We start from the raw sequence: 16972 nt of genomic DNA, 5'->3' as shown, positions 1-16972 counted from the left end.
ACCCAAGAAATTTGGAATGAAGACTATGTTGTTGTTCAGATTCTGCAGTTTGCTGCTTGAATATGGAAAGCTTTAATCATTACATGGTAAGTACAGAATTTATTGGTATCATCTTATCTGTGGTCTCGAGCATTTACAATAGTGATCGACTGTTGTATTTAGTTGGACCACACATCCATAGGGACAATGGATGCAGGTCTAGAGCTAGCAGTATAAGTGAAGTACTGCATATAGAGTTCTAAGACGATGAACATAGGTAGAATAGTGAAGCTGGTTTCCTATGCTTCTGTACTATGCTCCAATGTATTGGAGTGGGATACGTTTAGACAATAGTAAGTATATCTTTGAGTAATTCTTTTTCTCACTTTTGATCTGGCAAAATCCTACAGGAGCATCTTTTTATCGTCTGTGAGTTGCTTCGAGCAAACCTTTATGAATTTCAGAAATACAATGAGGAGTCTGGCGGAGAGGTGTATTTCACATTGCCAAGGCTGCAGGTAAGCTTAACTGTTTTCTACTCTTTTGCAGCATGATGAAGATATTTTATAAGGTTAACACACATTTGATATGATTTTAATTTGTTGTCCTTTTCTGATAACTATGCTATGCATCAACTGGTTTGGCTGTAGTACTTGTCCTGTGACAAACATTTGATGTTATCTTTTTGAATAGACTATTATTTAGTCTGCTACTTGTAGGGCATATAAATATTATGCATTCATCATTTGATCGTCTATTAATTTATCTAGTAATAATAAGAAAGCATATGGCATGCTAATAATGATGAAACACTTATGCAGACAGTGATTTGATTTTCTTGAAATTCTTCTTTTTCAGGCTATAGCCTGCCAGTGTTTAGAGGCCCTGGAATACCTGCATAATTTGAGAATAATTCACTGTGATTTAAAGCCGGAGAACATTCTGATCAGGAGCTACAGCAGATGTGAAGTTAAGATTATTGATCTTGGAAGCAGCTGCTTTCAGACAGACAACTTGTGCTTGTATGTACAATCTCGTTCATATAGGGCTCCGGAGGTCATTATTGGCCTCCCCTATGATGAGAAGATTGATATTTGGTCTCTTGGCTGCATTCTAGCTGAGCTCTACAATGGTGAAGTAAGTATTATTTTTCCCTAGCAAAAGATTGTGGGCAGCTTCATTCCTTCTAAACTTAAGATTTTATGATGCCCCCCCCCCACCCCACCCACCCCCACCCAAAAAAAATAAAATAAAATAAATTAAAAAAAATTGTAATCAACCTGATCCTGCCTATAAGCTCGAAAAGGAAATTAAAAGAAGAAAGAAAGAAAATTGTGCAAGGGTATCAGCTCTCAACTTTTCTGTCTCCTAAGACAGCTATGCAAAGATTCGTGATTGTCTAGACCTAACTTTTCATTGGATGAATCGATCCTTTTATATATTATTCAATATTTTCCAGAATTTTCTGTAGTCCTCTCAAAATTTGGTGTTCAAGAACAGAACAACTCTGTATGAACCATAAGTTTTTTTTTGCAACAACAGGTGCTGTTTCCAAATGAATCCCTGGCAATGATGCTTGCTCGTATAATCGGGGTACTTGGTCCTATCGATATGGAAATGCTTTCAAAGGGTCAGGAAACACACAAATATTTTACAGATGCATATGATCTTTATCACAAGAATGAGGTTCATTTATTATCCTCCTCCCTTATTATTTGTGCTGGGAATAACTTGTCCCTGCTATTTTACCGTCCCTAATGCTTGATATGATGTTTCCTTTTGCTTTCACTGAAAGATTAATGAACGATCTTCTGTTTTTTTTTTTTCAGGAGACTGGTCAAGTGGAGTATCTAATACCCGAAAGATCGTCACTGGCTCATCACTTGCAAGTTAATGATTCAGCATTTCTTGATTTCCTCAATTCTTTGCTCCAGATAAATCCCAAGAGGCGACCCACTGCCAGTCAAGCTTTGCAGCATCGTTGGCTTTCAGTTTCTTATTCATGATACTCAGAAATCTGACCAAAGTTGTTTCTTCTCATCATCGATGTGTGCGGTGAAGTTTTGTTGTGTGTACGGATTTTCTGCGAGCTTCTGTGTGAATGTGTTTGTTGCATATTTGTGTGTATGAGTGTAAATATTTACAGGTCCACAAATGCATAGATATCCTTCCCAAGTGTTCATATTTTATGTATGTACATGTTTGCGAGCAATTTTATTTCTGAATTCATATGGTTTCAGAGCGAATGCTATTGTTAACACCCTCGGTAGGAGTTCCTTCTTGCATCGAGTAGGATTATCCTACACAGCACGTCTCATATTGAGAAAAGGGTATGCGTCCGATAGCCTCAATGCAGACATGACGTAAGAAGCAAAATTTGGGAGCTACATTGATTTGATGTATTGTTTCTGCTAGTTTCTATTTCCCGCAATAGATTTATCTAGTGCATTCCAATCGTAATTGCTTCTCTTAATAGGCATCCTATAATGTTGTGCGCAGCGGAAATTTCGGCAGAGTTTCTGGTGCACAATAAGAGAGAAAGATTGATAAGAATTCTTGTTTCTCAAAGGGAACAAGAATCTGAAAGCCTAATATCCCATCAAAGTGGGATATTTGCTCTTCCTCTCGTCAGCTCTAGGACTGCGCGTCGAGGGATCCTAAAACTATTACAATGGCCACAAACTCAAACAATCAATTTTTACGTGGTTCGGCAAACTGCCTACGTCCACGTGGCAAGGAGGGGGATCTACTATTAAAGTGAAAAAGAATACAATAGGTTTACAACTCTCACAATCTAAACCCTCAAATAGGCTCCTTGCTTTTCTTCACAAGAAAAGGTCAGCCCCCAAATTCTTTTTCTCTCTTCACAAAACTCTCCTCGGGCTGCAAAGTTTTCTCCCTTCTCTTGCAAGCCTGCAGCCGTCAAAAGAGTCCCTGCACCCCTCACTTCGCACTCCTAAACCCTAAGAACCATCGTGTATATATAAGATCCAATCGGGTGGACCCAAAAAACCGCTGAACAAACCGCTTGCACCGCATCAAAGCTTTAACCAATGGGTCTTCGGGTGGATCTTCACATGGGTGATCTCTTCACGTGAGTTTGTGGTCCCCACGTCCCCACGTCCGTTTCTCCCACACACACCGCCCAACATATAATAGATCCTAGTTTACAAAATATTAATGATGCATCAAAAATCAAAAATATTAATAATGCATTAAAAAAATATCAATCATTGGATCAGTAGACTTGAACAGTGTAGGCTAGACCACAAATATTAAATACAAGAAACAAAAAAGTGTGAGACTCTTTACTAACTCATATGTTTTGAAAGGAATTTATGGGGAAGGACCCGCACTTTTTGCATAAAACTAGTAAAAGATTTAGAGTTCAGTTAGTATTAATCCTTTTGTTAAACTCGTGGTTTATACACAATTTAGGAATGTTTTCGTTCTACATCAAACAGCCCTCACACAACTCTACTCCAATGCTAAAACATCGGAGCTCCTCTTTCCAATCTCTCCGACAATCCTCGCTGCTTCATCCAACTTGTTCGCTCTCTCATACACATTGGCCGCCACAAGCCGGAGCTCCTTCTTATCGATATTCCGATCATCTTTCAGCTCCTCGATCAACGCCTCCAACCCCTCGAAATCTCGTCTCGCCCCTAAAAGACTCAGCATCTGGAAATGCACCCTATCGTCGAAAACACAGCCATCGTCCTTCATCTCCCTATACAACGCCTCCGCCCTGTCGAACTCCTGCAGCTTCCCGTACGCGTTCAAGATTATCGCTATCATCTCAGAGTCCGGGAAGAACCCAGCCCTCCGCATTTCGTCGAACACTTCGATCACATTCTTGTGCCTTCTACTCCGCGAGAAAAGATCCAGCATGCTTCGAAACACCGATATGTCCTTCAACTCGCTCCCACGCTCTCCGCCGCCTGTCGGAAAACTCCACGCGCCTACCTCGACCCCTCCGCGCTGCTTGGCTGAGGACGGACAACCGCTCGTTCCTCTCGATATGTTCTCCGGCGCTTTCAGCTCTCCGATCAAGCGCCTGCGCATTGACCAACGAGCCAGCCCGTTTCGTACACCGACAGATCATCGTCTCGTCTACAGTAGCCGGATTCAGATCTCAGCCCCCCGTCATCTCCCGTTATTTTCTAGGAACAACTTCGCTCTGCCCTTGTCGACCGCCCCGGCCCTCCCCAATATCGAAACCTCACTCCGCTCTGTAGGCATCCGTTTTCCAAAAAACCCCCCGCGTTCGGCTCGACCCCTGTCCGCTTCATCTCCGCCAATCCAGACTTCCCCGCCTTCTCATTGCTCCACATGCTCCCTCCGCTAGACCCTAATCATCGTGTCTTACGTGACGATCGTTCCGCCTCGCACCCATTCCTCTCCACTCAGCGCTCGGCAACAAATGCACCGGCCTCCTGCGAAGAGCCTGCCTGCGGTCTGCCGCGAAACTTCTGCAGCATGTCATAAGGGACCACGCCCTCACGCCTGGATTCCTCCTCATCGTCCAGCAACTAGCCTGTCGCCTCCCTCGGCCACTAGCCATCTTTCCGTTACCGTCGCATCAGTGACGTTGCACACCTCGCTGGCGTCCAGCCCCACCCCCCTCTGCCCTCATCTCGCGAAGCAGGTTCAGCGCGTCCAGCGTACCTGTCCCGGTCTTCGACCCAGAGCACGCCGCGAGATGCGACACGGAGTATGGTGCGGCGCGGCGCTCCACCCGCGCAGCGGAGCATATCTTCGAGCACGCGTCGGGCGTCCCCTACGAGGCCGCGCCCTTGTCCAGAGGCGGTCGACGAGCAGTTTGTAGCGATGGAGTTCGCGGTCTGAGCCCTTCCGCGCCAGGCCGGAGAAAGAGGAGCGTGAGCGCCCCGCTAGTAGTCGCGCCGAGGTCTCTCCGAGAGGGCAGACGGCTGGATCAGGTTTTGTGAGTATCGATGCGGGGCGACGGTAATCATCTTCTTAGTCTGGTACTCGATCAGGCAGGAGGCGGCGCGGTCGTGCGGCGAGTCGGTCCCGCGGCGGAGGCGCGGGCAGCGAGAGGCAGGTTGGAGTAGTTGGACGTCGTTCCGGTGTCGAGCAGCGAGCGGATGGGTAGCTGCATTCTCGAGGAGAGCGCCGACGGCAGAGGCGGACGGGGCCCGAGCGCGGTCGGGGGGAGCTCGGATGGGATTCCGATTTGAGGACTGAAGAGCGGGCGAGGGTCCGTACAGAGGCGACGGAGTTGCATTCCACGACGTGAGCGGCCGATGGCAGCGCTTCGGTGGTTTCGGGACGCCCGCAAGCTAGTCAGGAGCGCACCATGAGACTGCCTCGGGCGACAGTGAGGCCCCGTCCTGCGCCGCCGTCCGCCTTCTTGATGTCATCGACTAATCCACTCGAACTATGGTGCTACGTGGGCGACATGACTAAGAGCGTTGAAGGTCGAGGGGGTTGCGCGTAGTCCCTCGCAGTTTCTAGAGCGTGCGAGATGAGAGGAGAAGGGGTCTGATGATGTGTTTCATCAGTCCGCTCGTGGTTCGACCGTAGCGCAAGCGTACAATGTTTGTGTTGGGCCCGGGAATCCCGAGGTGCTTGTGCGGCTTTTCTTGATAGTACACGCTGCCAACGAGCACCCCCTCCGGCTTCGCTGTGCAGTCGAGTTAGGCAGAGCTGAGGGGTTAACGGTACTAGTGGGGTGCGGATGTTCTGGCGTGTGCGGGCCCTGTGATTCTTCTCTCTCAATAGTGTTGCGCTTTCGCGTGCAGGGAATACGGACGGTTGCCCCTCAACCGAGAGAAGGCGATTTTGGCGCTCCGCTCGACTTAGTACTTTGATGTCGGAGGAACGATATGTCGTGCTCACGCTGTAGGAGTAGCGGGAGACATCCGACGACGATTAACCGGACAATGGCTATGATTTTAAATTGTGTTGATCGGCGCGAGGAGAATAAGGCATGAGACTATTTTGAGATGGATATAAACTGCAAATAAATTCACACTTGATGCAAATTGAAGCAGAAGCGATCAAATACTATTGAAGGGGGTAGATAAGGAAGTTGGCTGCAACTTTACCAAAGTAAGTTTTTTTCCTGCGATAAAAATGTACAAGACCATATAGTTTCTGCAACCGACGAATCGATAGTTTTTTCGCAGCTAACCAACACGGCAACACCGGACACGCAGGGCTGTTCGGCAAACCCATGGAAGTAGTCAGGTCTAGCGCGGTTCAATTTTTGGCTATTTTCTGTTTTGAGAAAAAAAAATACTAGGCCGACTGACCTGGTTTTTTAGTTCATTTTGAACCATTTGGTACCGTTTGGCAAAGGGTTAAGTGGGGGGTTTAAGGAGACTTAACCCCTTCTTAACCTGTCAAACATAACAAATCTATATAAGGGTTAAAGTGAGTTAACCATCCATAATTTGCCAAACATAAAAAATATAAAAGGGTTAAGTTAACCCCTCTAGAGGGGTTAAAATGAGTTAACCCCTCAAAATGAGGGGTTTACTAATACTCCTATTTAGATAGAATAAGAATTAACCCTTCTAATTATAAAGAAAATAGTCAAAATCATTGTTATTCCCAAACACTAAAACTAATCATAAGAGCTAAAATAAAACTTATTTAACGGTTAATAATTTAGTCTTTCGGATTATCAAATAGACTAAGTACATTAATTCTTCTCTTTAACCCCTCTTCATTAACCCTTTGCCAAACGGGGCCTTTAAGAGTTGAGGGAATATACAAAATTAGCCCAGTTTTATGCCGCAAGTGCTGCATTCACCACCTCAAAATTATAAATGCATTCCTCATTTACGTAATAAGTAAACTACAATCTCAAATCCCTCATCTTGATTGCCAAACAGACAAGAGTAACAAAGACAGGAGACGAGAGAAAAATCAAACTAGAACCTCAAAAACCAACAACATAGAGCTAATTGACTGATCTAAGCCGAAACAAAAGCACCTAATGCCGAGGATATTAAAAGAGAGTAAAATAACAGGAATATCCACTTGTTCTTCTTTGTTTTCCATAGCAAAAACTCGAGCCATTAACATTCTCAGTACTTCAAGGGAGCGAGGACGTCTAGCTGAGAACCAAGCTTCTCATCAGCAACCTTTTCAGCCTTCAGCCTGAGCTTTGCAAGCTGCTTCCTCCTTTCATAAGCCACCTGAGCCTTCTCTTTCCTCTTGTTCTCCAGCTCCTACGGAGAACACAGCAGCACAGTCATTTACTTGCAGCAACCATAGGGTTTTAATCACAAAGGTAGGAAAACCAATCAATGTAAAAAAACGAGAAATAACAAAAAGACTACAACAGTATTCATAAAGTATATGAAGTAAAACAGAAAAGCATCTTTTCAGATTTTTCTACACATGTATTCACATATAAAATGGCATTTTTAATGGATTCAGTACTAAAAATTCTGCACAAAAGTATCCAACTAAGAAAATATGCAAGATACCAATAGAAGCTTGCTCACTCAACAGAAATCTAAGAATAAGATAAAGAATGAAAAAGGAAAAGGAAAGGAACTAAAAAGAAAACGACGATATGGATGCTTCCAGTTTTAGAAGAAAATCTATTTCATATAAGATAGGTTTGTAATATTATCATTTGTATTAAAAAAATTAAAATTAATTGATTCTTATATTGAAAATTAAAATATCATTTTCTATATGAAAAATAGTGGGGCAAGAAATCAACCAGGCTAATGCATAGTGTATTTATATTTGAATTCAGAACCTCGTGTTCTCCCCTATAACATTAGAACTCATTGAAGTTCAATGTACATAATGCTGAAGAGTTGTTTCCTTATAAAAAAACCCAATCGATTCTTTTAGGGGGGAATTCTTTTTAGCCATCTGAGCATAACATCTTGCAGCTAAACGTGTTCAGTTAGCCCCGTAACATCACTTTACAACCTCACCCCTCTTTTTTTGTTTCCTCTTTTATCCTTTTTTGTCTCCAATCTCATTTCTTTGTCAACTTTCCCTTTCATCATCTTCTTTGCTCCACTTCTGCTCCTCTCTCCTTATCTATTTCTCTTTCTTTTGCATAATTCTAAAATACCATTTTACTTCTCATCTTCCTTCCTCCTTTCCTCATCTCGTTTTACTACTCATCTTCCTTGCTCCCTTTCTCCTCCTCCTCCAACTCTTCAAAAATACCATTTACTTCTCCTCCTCCTATTCTCCTTCTCTCTTTCTTTTTCTATCGCATAACTCTAAAATACTACTTTACTTCTCATCTTCCTCCCTCATTTCCTCCACCTCCACCTTCGTCCCATCTACCTCTTCCTCCCTCTCTCATCTCCACCTTCGCTCCACCTATTTATTCCTTCACATCCACTTCTGTTCCACCTCACATAATACAGTTTATAAATGTCACAAAGTTGCAATAAATGTGCCACTTGGTTTAGTGTTGTAACATTTATGAAGCTTCATTAAGTGTCACATTTATTGCAGTTTACTACAACTTCGTGATTATTGTGTATTATCTCACTTTTTTTGTAAAATTGTTGTGTGATATTTATTAATTATATGTAACATTTACTTGTGATATGGTGATGTACCAACCCTTTCGATGTCCTTGATAACATTGAAGACAGCTTTTAGCAAGTTTCAGTCTTCTAAATGTCAGATACCAAACAGGAAAACTCTAAATATCTGCAATATATTTGAGCTAGTTAGTAACTACCAGGATGTCATATTCGATAATGTGCAAACATCTCGTGGGTGTCCATATTTGATGTATTAGAGAATAGGGCTGTGAAGAGAAATGACATCTTTTCCCATGTTTAAACTTTGACATTAGCAAGCAAATCACTAATATTTCCAAGTTGATAATACTAAGACTAGATACATTGCAATGGTTGCCCATGTAACCAACACATCAATACATAAGATGGAAATCATAAACTTGGGGTTTACAGTTCATACACATTTGCAAATTGAATCAGTGATTGCATTTACGATTAAATTACCAAAGCATAAATTTTTACAGTGAAAGGATGCACATCAAATCTTAATCTGACCTTGATGGTCTCATAGTGATTCCATCCAACCTCTGACGAGAGCCTCCCGAGCAAGCAGTACTTATGCCCAGCCTGCAACCTCAAAACCCTACAAGGATAACAGAAAATATAATCACTTTTTTAACACCATTTCCCCAAAATCATACAAAAAACAAACATTTACCAAAACGGAAACAAGTACGACTCACTTAAGCGCATCCGGGACCACCATCCTCTTCACCTTGTCGTACGGCGGCGGCACTCCTCGTAAGCCTTGAGCCCGCCAGCGCCGCCGCTCCCCTCTTCGTCTTGGTGCGGATCATCCTGTACAGAACCCAAACCCTAGAACCTGAAAAAAAACCCTAAGAGATCGAAAAACATTGAGAGAATCCAAGAATCGTTACCGCGACCGTTCGCCAGAGGATCTTGGCTGGAGCAGCCGGAATGGATGGGGCCAGTGGGAGGGCTTTGGTTTCATCCTCTTCCTCAAGAACCGCAGGTACTTCATCTTCTGGCGAACGAGGCCGCCGGAGAGCGCGATCTCCTGCGCACCGACGACGACGACGCGCTGGCCGTTGAGGAGCTACCTTGGCCACGATCGACGCCAGGCGGCCGAGCATGTGGTGGCGGACGTCGATCACCACGCGCGGTGCAGACTCCGGATCCTGAAAACCATGGCGACTTCTTCGGTCTCTCTCCCCCCTCTCTAGGGTTTGGAGTTTGGGGCCTAGGGTTTTGATGAGGAATGAGAGGGGTGGGTGTGGTGTCTCGCGGAGATAGAGTTAGTGGATTGGAGTTAGACTTCGTTTCGGTTGGGCCTGTTTAGGACTGTGGGATAAAAAGGGTAAATTTTCCGCCAAAGTATCGCCCGAAATGAAGCACGGCCCAGTACTTTTTCCAAAAGAAAAGTAGGCTTAGGTGTATATATACCCCTTACATCATGCGTATTTGCAAATTTGGCCTAAATCTGCGTATTTTAACTACCTTCCACATCATCAATTTCAGAAAATGTTTAGCAAATCAATTAATTATAAATTTTGTTGGACAAAACGAGTAAATATTTGACTATTTTACCGATAACTTGACATTGCACTCCTATCAACGTTGGAGGCTTATTAATAAGTTAAGGGATCATTTTGCTAATTCAGAGAATTGATGGTAGATTTGCGAATACCCTGATTTGAGGGTTATGTATGCAAAAAATACCCGTTCAGCAAATTTTAAAGACCACTGCTTGGTTGGATTCTTTCCAGGGAGCCATCGCCAAGACGAACTCAAAAGTACCCTCCCTACTGAAAGACCTATTGCATTTCGACCACGATCTGACCATCCAAACATAAACCCCGTCCAGCGTCCACCATTGATCTCAACCAATAGAAAGTCAGGAGTCACGATCGGTTCCCGCAGACCCGGTCATTTTCTGTCCGATCAACCATCACACTCCGAGCTCCAGTGGGTCCCAGCCACAGCGATGATTGATGTCCTCCCTCCTTCCCCTCCCATCATCTCGCTCGTCAATCCCACCCCTCACCACTCACCACCGCACGTGCCCTACCGCCGCCGATGTCTGAGCTGGCGGCCGCCGACTCGTTCCCGCCCCGCGGAAGAACACGGACGGCCGAGCTTGGAGGGCGGTGCTGGGGTTTCTAGGTGTTCTGATCCAGATCCTGAGGTTGACCCCGTCGTCGTTGACTCAGCTCCTCTCCTTCGTCGGATCCGCCACCACCTCCTCTCCTCCTCCTCCGCCGCCTTCACTCCTCTCCGGCCGATGCGCAGGCCGACGCCACCGCCGCCTCCCGCCGCGGCCCCCGCTGCCCGCTGATGCCCTCGATAAGCTCACGGTAACTCTAGGGCGTAATCGATATCGCTTCGGAATTGAATTCACTAGTTTTTAGCTTGTCACTGAAATTCTAAAAAGGATCATGTTTTTGGTGTACTAACTTAATTGAAAGCAAAAAAAAAAAAGTTTGATTTTGTAGGTGTTTTTTGGTTTGAATTTTGTTACACTAAGCTCAAGGCCTAAGAGCATCTCCAAGGGATCCTTACAATGTCCCTTAATCTAGGGGGAGTTTTAAGGGAGGGGGATGTTCTCCTCCAATGGTTCCTTCTTAAAAGTCCTCTTACCCCTTAATTATTCATATTTAGTGTTTTAATTTTATAGATTAAGAGTTAATTAAATATATGGTTTATTTATAAATGAATAAATAATTAAATATTAATAACTAAAATTAAATAAATAATTAATTTAAAGTAAGAAATTATCTTATATAATTATTAAATTAATTAATCATATTAAATTTTAATAAATAATTAATTTATATAATAATTAATTTATATAAATCATGTTAAAAGTATTAATTATACATTAACTATATATTAACTAAATTTAATTAACTATACATTAACTTCATTTAAAAAGAAAATATTAATATAAAATTATAAGGGGAAGGTTAAGGGACTTTAACCTTCCCCTTAATTTGGGGAGGGAGTTAAGGGGTTTGGGGTGAAGGGGAAAGTTTTCCGGCCCCTTGGAGCACCTTCCCCTTCATTCTCCCTTAATCTAGCTAAGGGGCCGGATTTTTCCGGCCCCTTGGAGATGCTCTTAGAGCAAGTGCATCAAGCTCCCAGTTGGGAATCCTAGTCAGCAAGCTCTCAAGAACTCTCAAGCATTTTGAAATAAAAAATTATAAAAATAAGCCTTGGGAGCAACTCCTTATTTTATGGAGCTCCAACAAGCTCCTAGTTAGGAGCTCTATCAATATCAAAAAAACCCCTCTTCTATCAAAAAAACCTCACTTCTTTTGCAAAGATACAAAGGCCAAAGACTTTTTCGTAAAAAAAAAATATTTTTTTAAGGCTAGGGTTTAAAAGTAAGGGGGTTTTGTAAAAAAAAATTTTTAATGCTTGGGAGCTCCTAAGAGCAAGGGCAGCAAGCTCTGAAGGAGACTCTCAAGGCTGACGTGGCCATGGAAGTTGGCAGCCCATTCTACTTGTGTCCCATTATTATTTTTTACTTATTTAAAATATGTGTATATATATATTAATATATTAAATATTTTTAATAAAAATAATATCATTGGAAATGTCTCGTCGATACCTTCAAAATGAGACTAATATTAAAATATAAAATCTGTATATATATATCAATATTCACCCAAAAAATTCCTAATTTACCCTTCAAACTAACTAACTACTTTTAGATATCCACTTATGTCTATTTAATTATTAGTTTATAATTTTTATATATTTTTAAATTAAGTAAAAGAATTGTTAAATGGAGAGAAATTGAAATGGAGTTGGAAATGGAGGAGTGTGATTGGAGTTGCAAAGCTCTATTTTGGCATATTCCTTAGAATATGCTTTAGTGGGGACTCCAAAATGGAGCCAATGGTTGGAGTTGCTCTAAGAAATAACAACTTAAGGGATAGCCTTGTCAAAGTTTAAACAAAATTATCAGCTTATGTAAATGCAATCTTATTCAAACTAATTGGGGGCTTTTTTCTTTTTCTTTTTCTTTTTTTGTGGGGGTGGTGGATGGGATACTCATGTTTGTGACCTGAGACGTGCAAAAAGTCATATTTTGGTTTTCTTTCCTTTAGCTTATTCCGACTAATCAGTGATATTGTCGTCACCTATACTAATATGAGCGTTTAATAAGTATTTCCTCAAGTTTAATCCAAATTATAACTTTATCGCAGGTGGTTCTGGACTTGGATGAGACTTTAGTATGTGCATATGAGTCTTCTAGTCTGCCTGCTATAGTCCGCAATCAGGCAATTGAAGCAGGACTCAAGTGCTTTGAGCTTGAATGCTTATCTGTGGACAAGGTACATCTCTTTCGCGTTTCGATTTGTAGCATATTTTGAACCAATTGAAACCCCGATTCACATTTCTTTACGAAAGGATGTCGAAGGTAAACAAAAGGTGAATCATGTTACTGTGTTTGAACGTCCTGGATTGCATGAATTCTTACATCAAACTAGTGAATTTGCTGATCTTGTTCTCTTCACTGCTGGCCTAGAAGGTCTGATACCTCTGACTCTTCTTTTTTGTTTTGTAGTCTCTCCTTAGTTCGTAAACATGTATCCAGTTTTTCATGTTCCTGGGTTCTGTTTCAGGTTATGCTAGGCCTCTTGTTGATAAAATAGATGTTGGGAATAGATTCAGTCATCGTCTCTATCGCCCAGCAACAGTTAGCACGTAAGCTATTAGTTTGTACATTTGAGTATTTGCAGTTTCTTTTGCACTGCTAGCTATATTTTCAGTTATATAACCAAAAAAAGTTTAAATATGCAGCTTGATTTATTTATGACGGTAAATGCGCTTCTTGCATATCATTTCTATATCATATCATCCCTGACAATAGTGTATGCAAGTTAGCATACTGTACAATTTATGTACTAAGTACATCTATGCATTGCATTAGTAGTTTTGCATCTATAAGACTATAACAACATTGAAGGAATACAACACATGGAGTTCAGCTTAATTATCTCCACTGCAAAAACAAGATTCTCTATTCTCGTTATCTCAATTTTAATTGTATGTGGTAACGATATGAGTTTGTGCGTTCTTGATAGTTCTCTTCCAAACTTTTTGGGAAACTTGAGCATGTATTATTTATGTTTTTTATAAGGCTGTTTTAACATATTTTTTTGGTAAGGCTCACAAGTGCTGTGATGATCATGATATGTAGGATACATCTCCTGTAAACTATTGACATTTTTGACTCTCAGTTGTCTTTTACCTCAAATTTTATGTATAAATGAAGATTGTTGTTTATCTTTCAATATAAACTAAAATATACATATATTTTGATATTTAGACAAAAATATATATAGTCGTACATTTTGTCCTTTTTCATAGCTGTTCATGTCTTGGTCTGTTCATTGTCCTTTTTCAGTCATCCCCTTTATTTGACAATATTTCGTGGAAGAGGCTTCATTCTGATGTAATTCATTTTTCCTTTTTAAATATTCTTGTGATCTTACAGCCAATATTTTGGCGTAAGTATTATGTGAATCTTTGAAAAACTCTCTCAGCAGCGTTGTTCAGTATTTTTTTTTATTTGGTCGTTGGCAAATTTTAGCTGTAACTATATCATTTTGCAGAGGTTTTTAAATTGATGGGCTAGGCTATAGAGATCTCATGAAAGTTATTTCTAAAGACTTTATGTATTATGTTACATTCATTCAGCTAATTAGATATCCTTTCTGCATGTATTTCAACGGTGAAGAGGCACAGATATTTACTGCAAATTTGGGGATCACTTTTTATGAGCTGGACAGTAGATACGCAAACCAAGCCATGTATAGATACCAGTAGAATCTGCAGATTCTCATTACATGAACTAATTTTATGAAATAGAGCAATTAGCAACTAGGTGACATCATGAAATGATATTTGTGCCGAGCTACTAATCTGCAACCAACCATGCTAGAATCTTTACCAGTGTTGGTGTCTACAACTAAGTAAAAATTATTATTTAGTTGTAGTCTTAATTACAAAATCAGCTTAAAAGATGAGGTTTCTTAAGTGGTACACCGGTAATCTTAACATCAAAAGACATTGGTGGGTAGCTTTATATCAAAATCTGTTCCATATACTAAAGCATAAAGTTACAAGCCTACAAATAATAAAAGAGAGAGAACTTAAAAAGGCTTCTTGAGGAAGAGGAACATATTTATTTGAAAGAAGAGACTAGTTCTTTCGTGATTGACAAGAGATGCGCTTAAACCTACACTTTATTTGTTGCATTCCATTTAGTACGATTTCCTCTATTATGAGATTGTACTTATGTTGGACAAGCCTACACCTTGGGTATTGATAATTTTTTGATCACTCCTCGAATACGTGTTGGGTACTTCTCAAACATATATGTACTTTTAAAACATTTTAATTTGGACACTTTCTGAATACTTCCTAAACATGTCCTAACTTTTTTAATTCACAATTACATGTTTGTGATATTTATTTACTTAAGACAATAATTTGGCCCCCCCCCCCCCCCCCCACACACACACACACACACACACAAATAGCTATATAAATAGAAGTAATTGGAGGATATGCCATGTTGTAGAAAATTGAGAAGCCAAAGTCTATTCCACTTGCACAATCATAAATATATGTGATATATCAATATTTAGCATATATGTGAACATTTTATGTTTTACATTATTAGATATAGTTTTCGACACCTTGGTTCATCAACATGTTTGTGTATTGGTCTTAAGTATGAAATCTCTCTTTAATATTATATGATTCTAGCATGATATCATTGTGCCTCCTTTTTCTTTTGGAGGGATTGCCCTGTCTCATATCATGTTCTTGCTTTTTCCTGAATCGCATGTCAGTATATATGTTTCATAGGCTGAACCTCTTATGTTTGAGTCCAAAGATTGTTCTATGTATCAAAATCATAAGATCTGCAAACCTTCTACTTATGCGTGAAAGAGGAGAATGTTTCTTTTGTGAATGTCAAGAAGCATGTGGAAGCGCGCACTAGCATTTTATTTGTCGTACTTCTTATAGTAGAGTCCAATTACAGACCTTGCTATAATGCTATCTACAGACCGCTCCTATATTGATTGCACTAATATTTGTGCACCTTAAACATCATCTGATAAGAGTTACATTTCATGAATCAGGGAATACAGGGAACACGTGAAGGATCTATCGTGCATATCAAAAGATCTATGTCGAATTGTTATTGTCGACAACAATCCCTTTAGTTTCTTGCTGCAACCTCTTAATGGAATACCGTGCATCCCATTCTCTGCTGGTCAGCCTTATGATGGGCAGGTAAACCCGATATTGATTTTCCAATATCAATGAAAAAATCAGCTTTAAAAAAAAATGCTCAATCTCAGTGTTTCTCAAATCTTGCAGCTTATGGGGGTTCTTCTTCCACTTCTAAAGCATCTGTCCCTTCAGAAGGATGTGAGGCCTGTGTTATATGAAAGGTTTCACATGCCCGAGTGGTTTCAAAAGCACGGCATACCTTCCTCAGTTAGGGTTTTGTGATTAATTCACCTTCTTCAGTTGGGGTTTTGAGATTAATTCTGAGATGGCAATCAAAGAATTGTTTGTCAAAACTGAAGAGAAAGAAATCTGCTGCTCTGTTGAGTGATTCGTGTCTCAATATTTGCTTGTAAATTTAACACATTCTTTAGGGTGCTCTCTCAAAGTACCGCTATATTTACGTAGAAAAAGAATTAACTTGTTATGCTGTAAAAATGTTTATATATAATTCTAAGATTTTTTTTTTTTGAATGTTGATGGTTAGTTGAACATGTATGAAATAACTATGTTCGTGTTGTTGCACAAGCTTTTCCATATGCAGGTCTTAGATCTAGAGATATTTTAAATTTGCTTTGGTGTTTGATTCAAGAGGTGTGGCTGTAATACTATGTTCCTAATTTGCGCGCACCCGCGCACACACACACTAGTTGAAAATAATAGAAGACATGAAGAACAAAACATTATCTAGTAATTCTATCTGAATATGAATGCAATTAGGGATTTAATGTATGATCTTTAAAGCTGTAATGAAAAAACTGGAACATAAAGTCTTCGTTTAGATTTCTCTTGTAATGAAAAAGCTAACTATATATTTTATAGTGAATCAGGATAAATCTTGATACAAAAATTATTCACCACGAGCTATTTTTTTTTTTCCTTTTTCATCAGTATCATTGTCTTCATCATGTTACCATCAACAGAAGTACTCTATTCTTTAGTTCCACAAAAGAAGCGTATTCTTCAATATATTCTGGCTAATGGCTGTGCAACAAATCTCCAAATGTCTGTGTTACCATGAACAGAAAAGATTTATGGCATTACAAAGGAGAAAGAGTCTTAAATTTGTTGATTACAAATGCTAATGAGTTCATCCTACGATAACAATTGATGCCGATCTTGTTTTAACTGGAACTGATTCATGATACAGTCATGCCTTGACCGAAGCATTCCACACA

The 16972-nt window shown here is 40.4% G+C and overlaps 2 protein-coding genes and 1 pseudogene across 2 annotated transcripts in view; 2 read left to right on the top strand and 1 right to left on the bottom strand.

Moving 5' to 3' along the window:
• The window catches only part of LOC109829973 (serine/threonine-protein kinase ppk15-like), a 3770-nt gene extending 1564 nt beyond the window's left edge, over nucleotides 1-2206 (top strand). Inside the window, 4 exon segments of the mRNA XM_020397085.1 lie at nucleotides 390-497; nucleotides 838-1116; nucleotides 1522-1665; nucleotides 1809-2206. Coding sequence (XP_020252674.1) covers nucleotides 390-497; nucleotides 838-1116; nucleotides 1522-1665; nucleotides 1809-1985 — 708 coding nt within the window. The 3' untranslated portion in view covers nucleotides 1986-2206.
• On the bottom strand, nucleotides 6770-9331 carry LOC109829972 (annotated as a pseudogene).
• On the top strand, nucleotides 9438-16268 carry LOC109829699 (CTD nuclear envelope phosphatase 1 homolog). Its single transcript, XM_020396740.1, has 7 exons — nucleotides 9438-9492; nucleotides 10566-10834; nucleotides 12692-12820; nucleotides 12897-13017; nucleotides 13112-13193; nucleotides 15644-15797; nucleotides 15885-16268. The coding sequence occupies exons 1-7, from the start codon at nucleotides 9438-9440 to the stop codon at nucleotides 16017-16019; spliced, it is 945 nt and encodes a 314-aa protein (XP_020252329.1). The 3' UTR covers nucleotides 16020-16268.

Source organism: Asparagus officinalis, chromosome 2 (genome assembly GCF_001876935.1).
Source record: "Asparagus officinalis chromosome 2, Aspof.V1, whole genome shotgun sequence".
Taxonomy (NCBI): Eukaryota; Viridiplantae; Streptophyta; class Magnoliopsida; order Asparagales; family Asparagaceae; genus Asparagus; species Asparagus officinalis.
The sequence above is the reverse complement of the archived record's forward strand: the minus strand, read 5'-3'. Positions and strand labels throughout refer to the sequence as shown.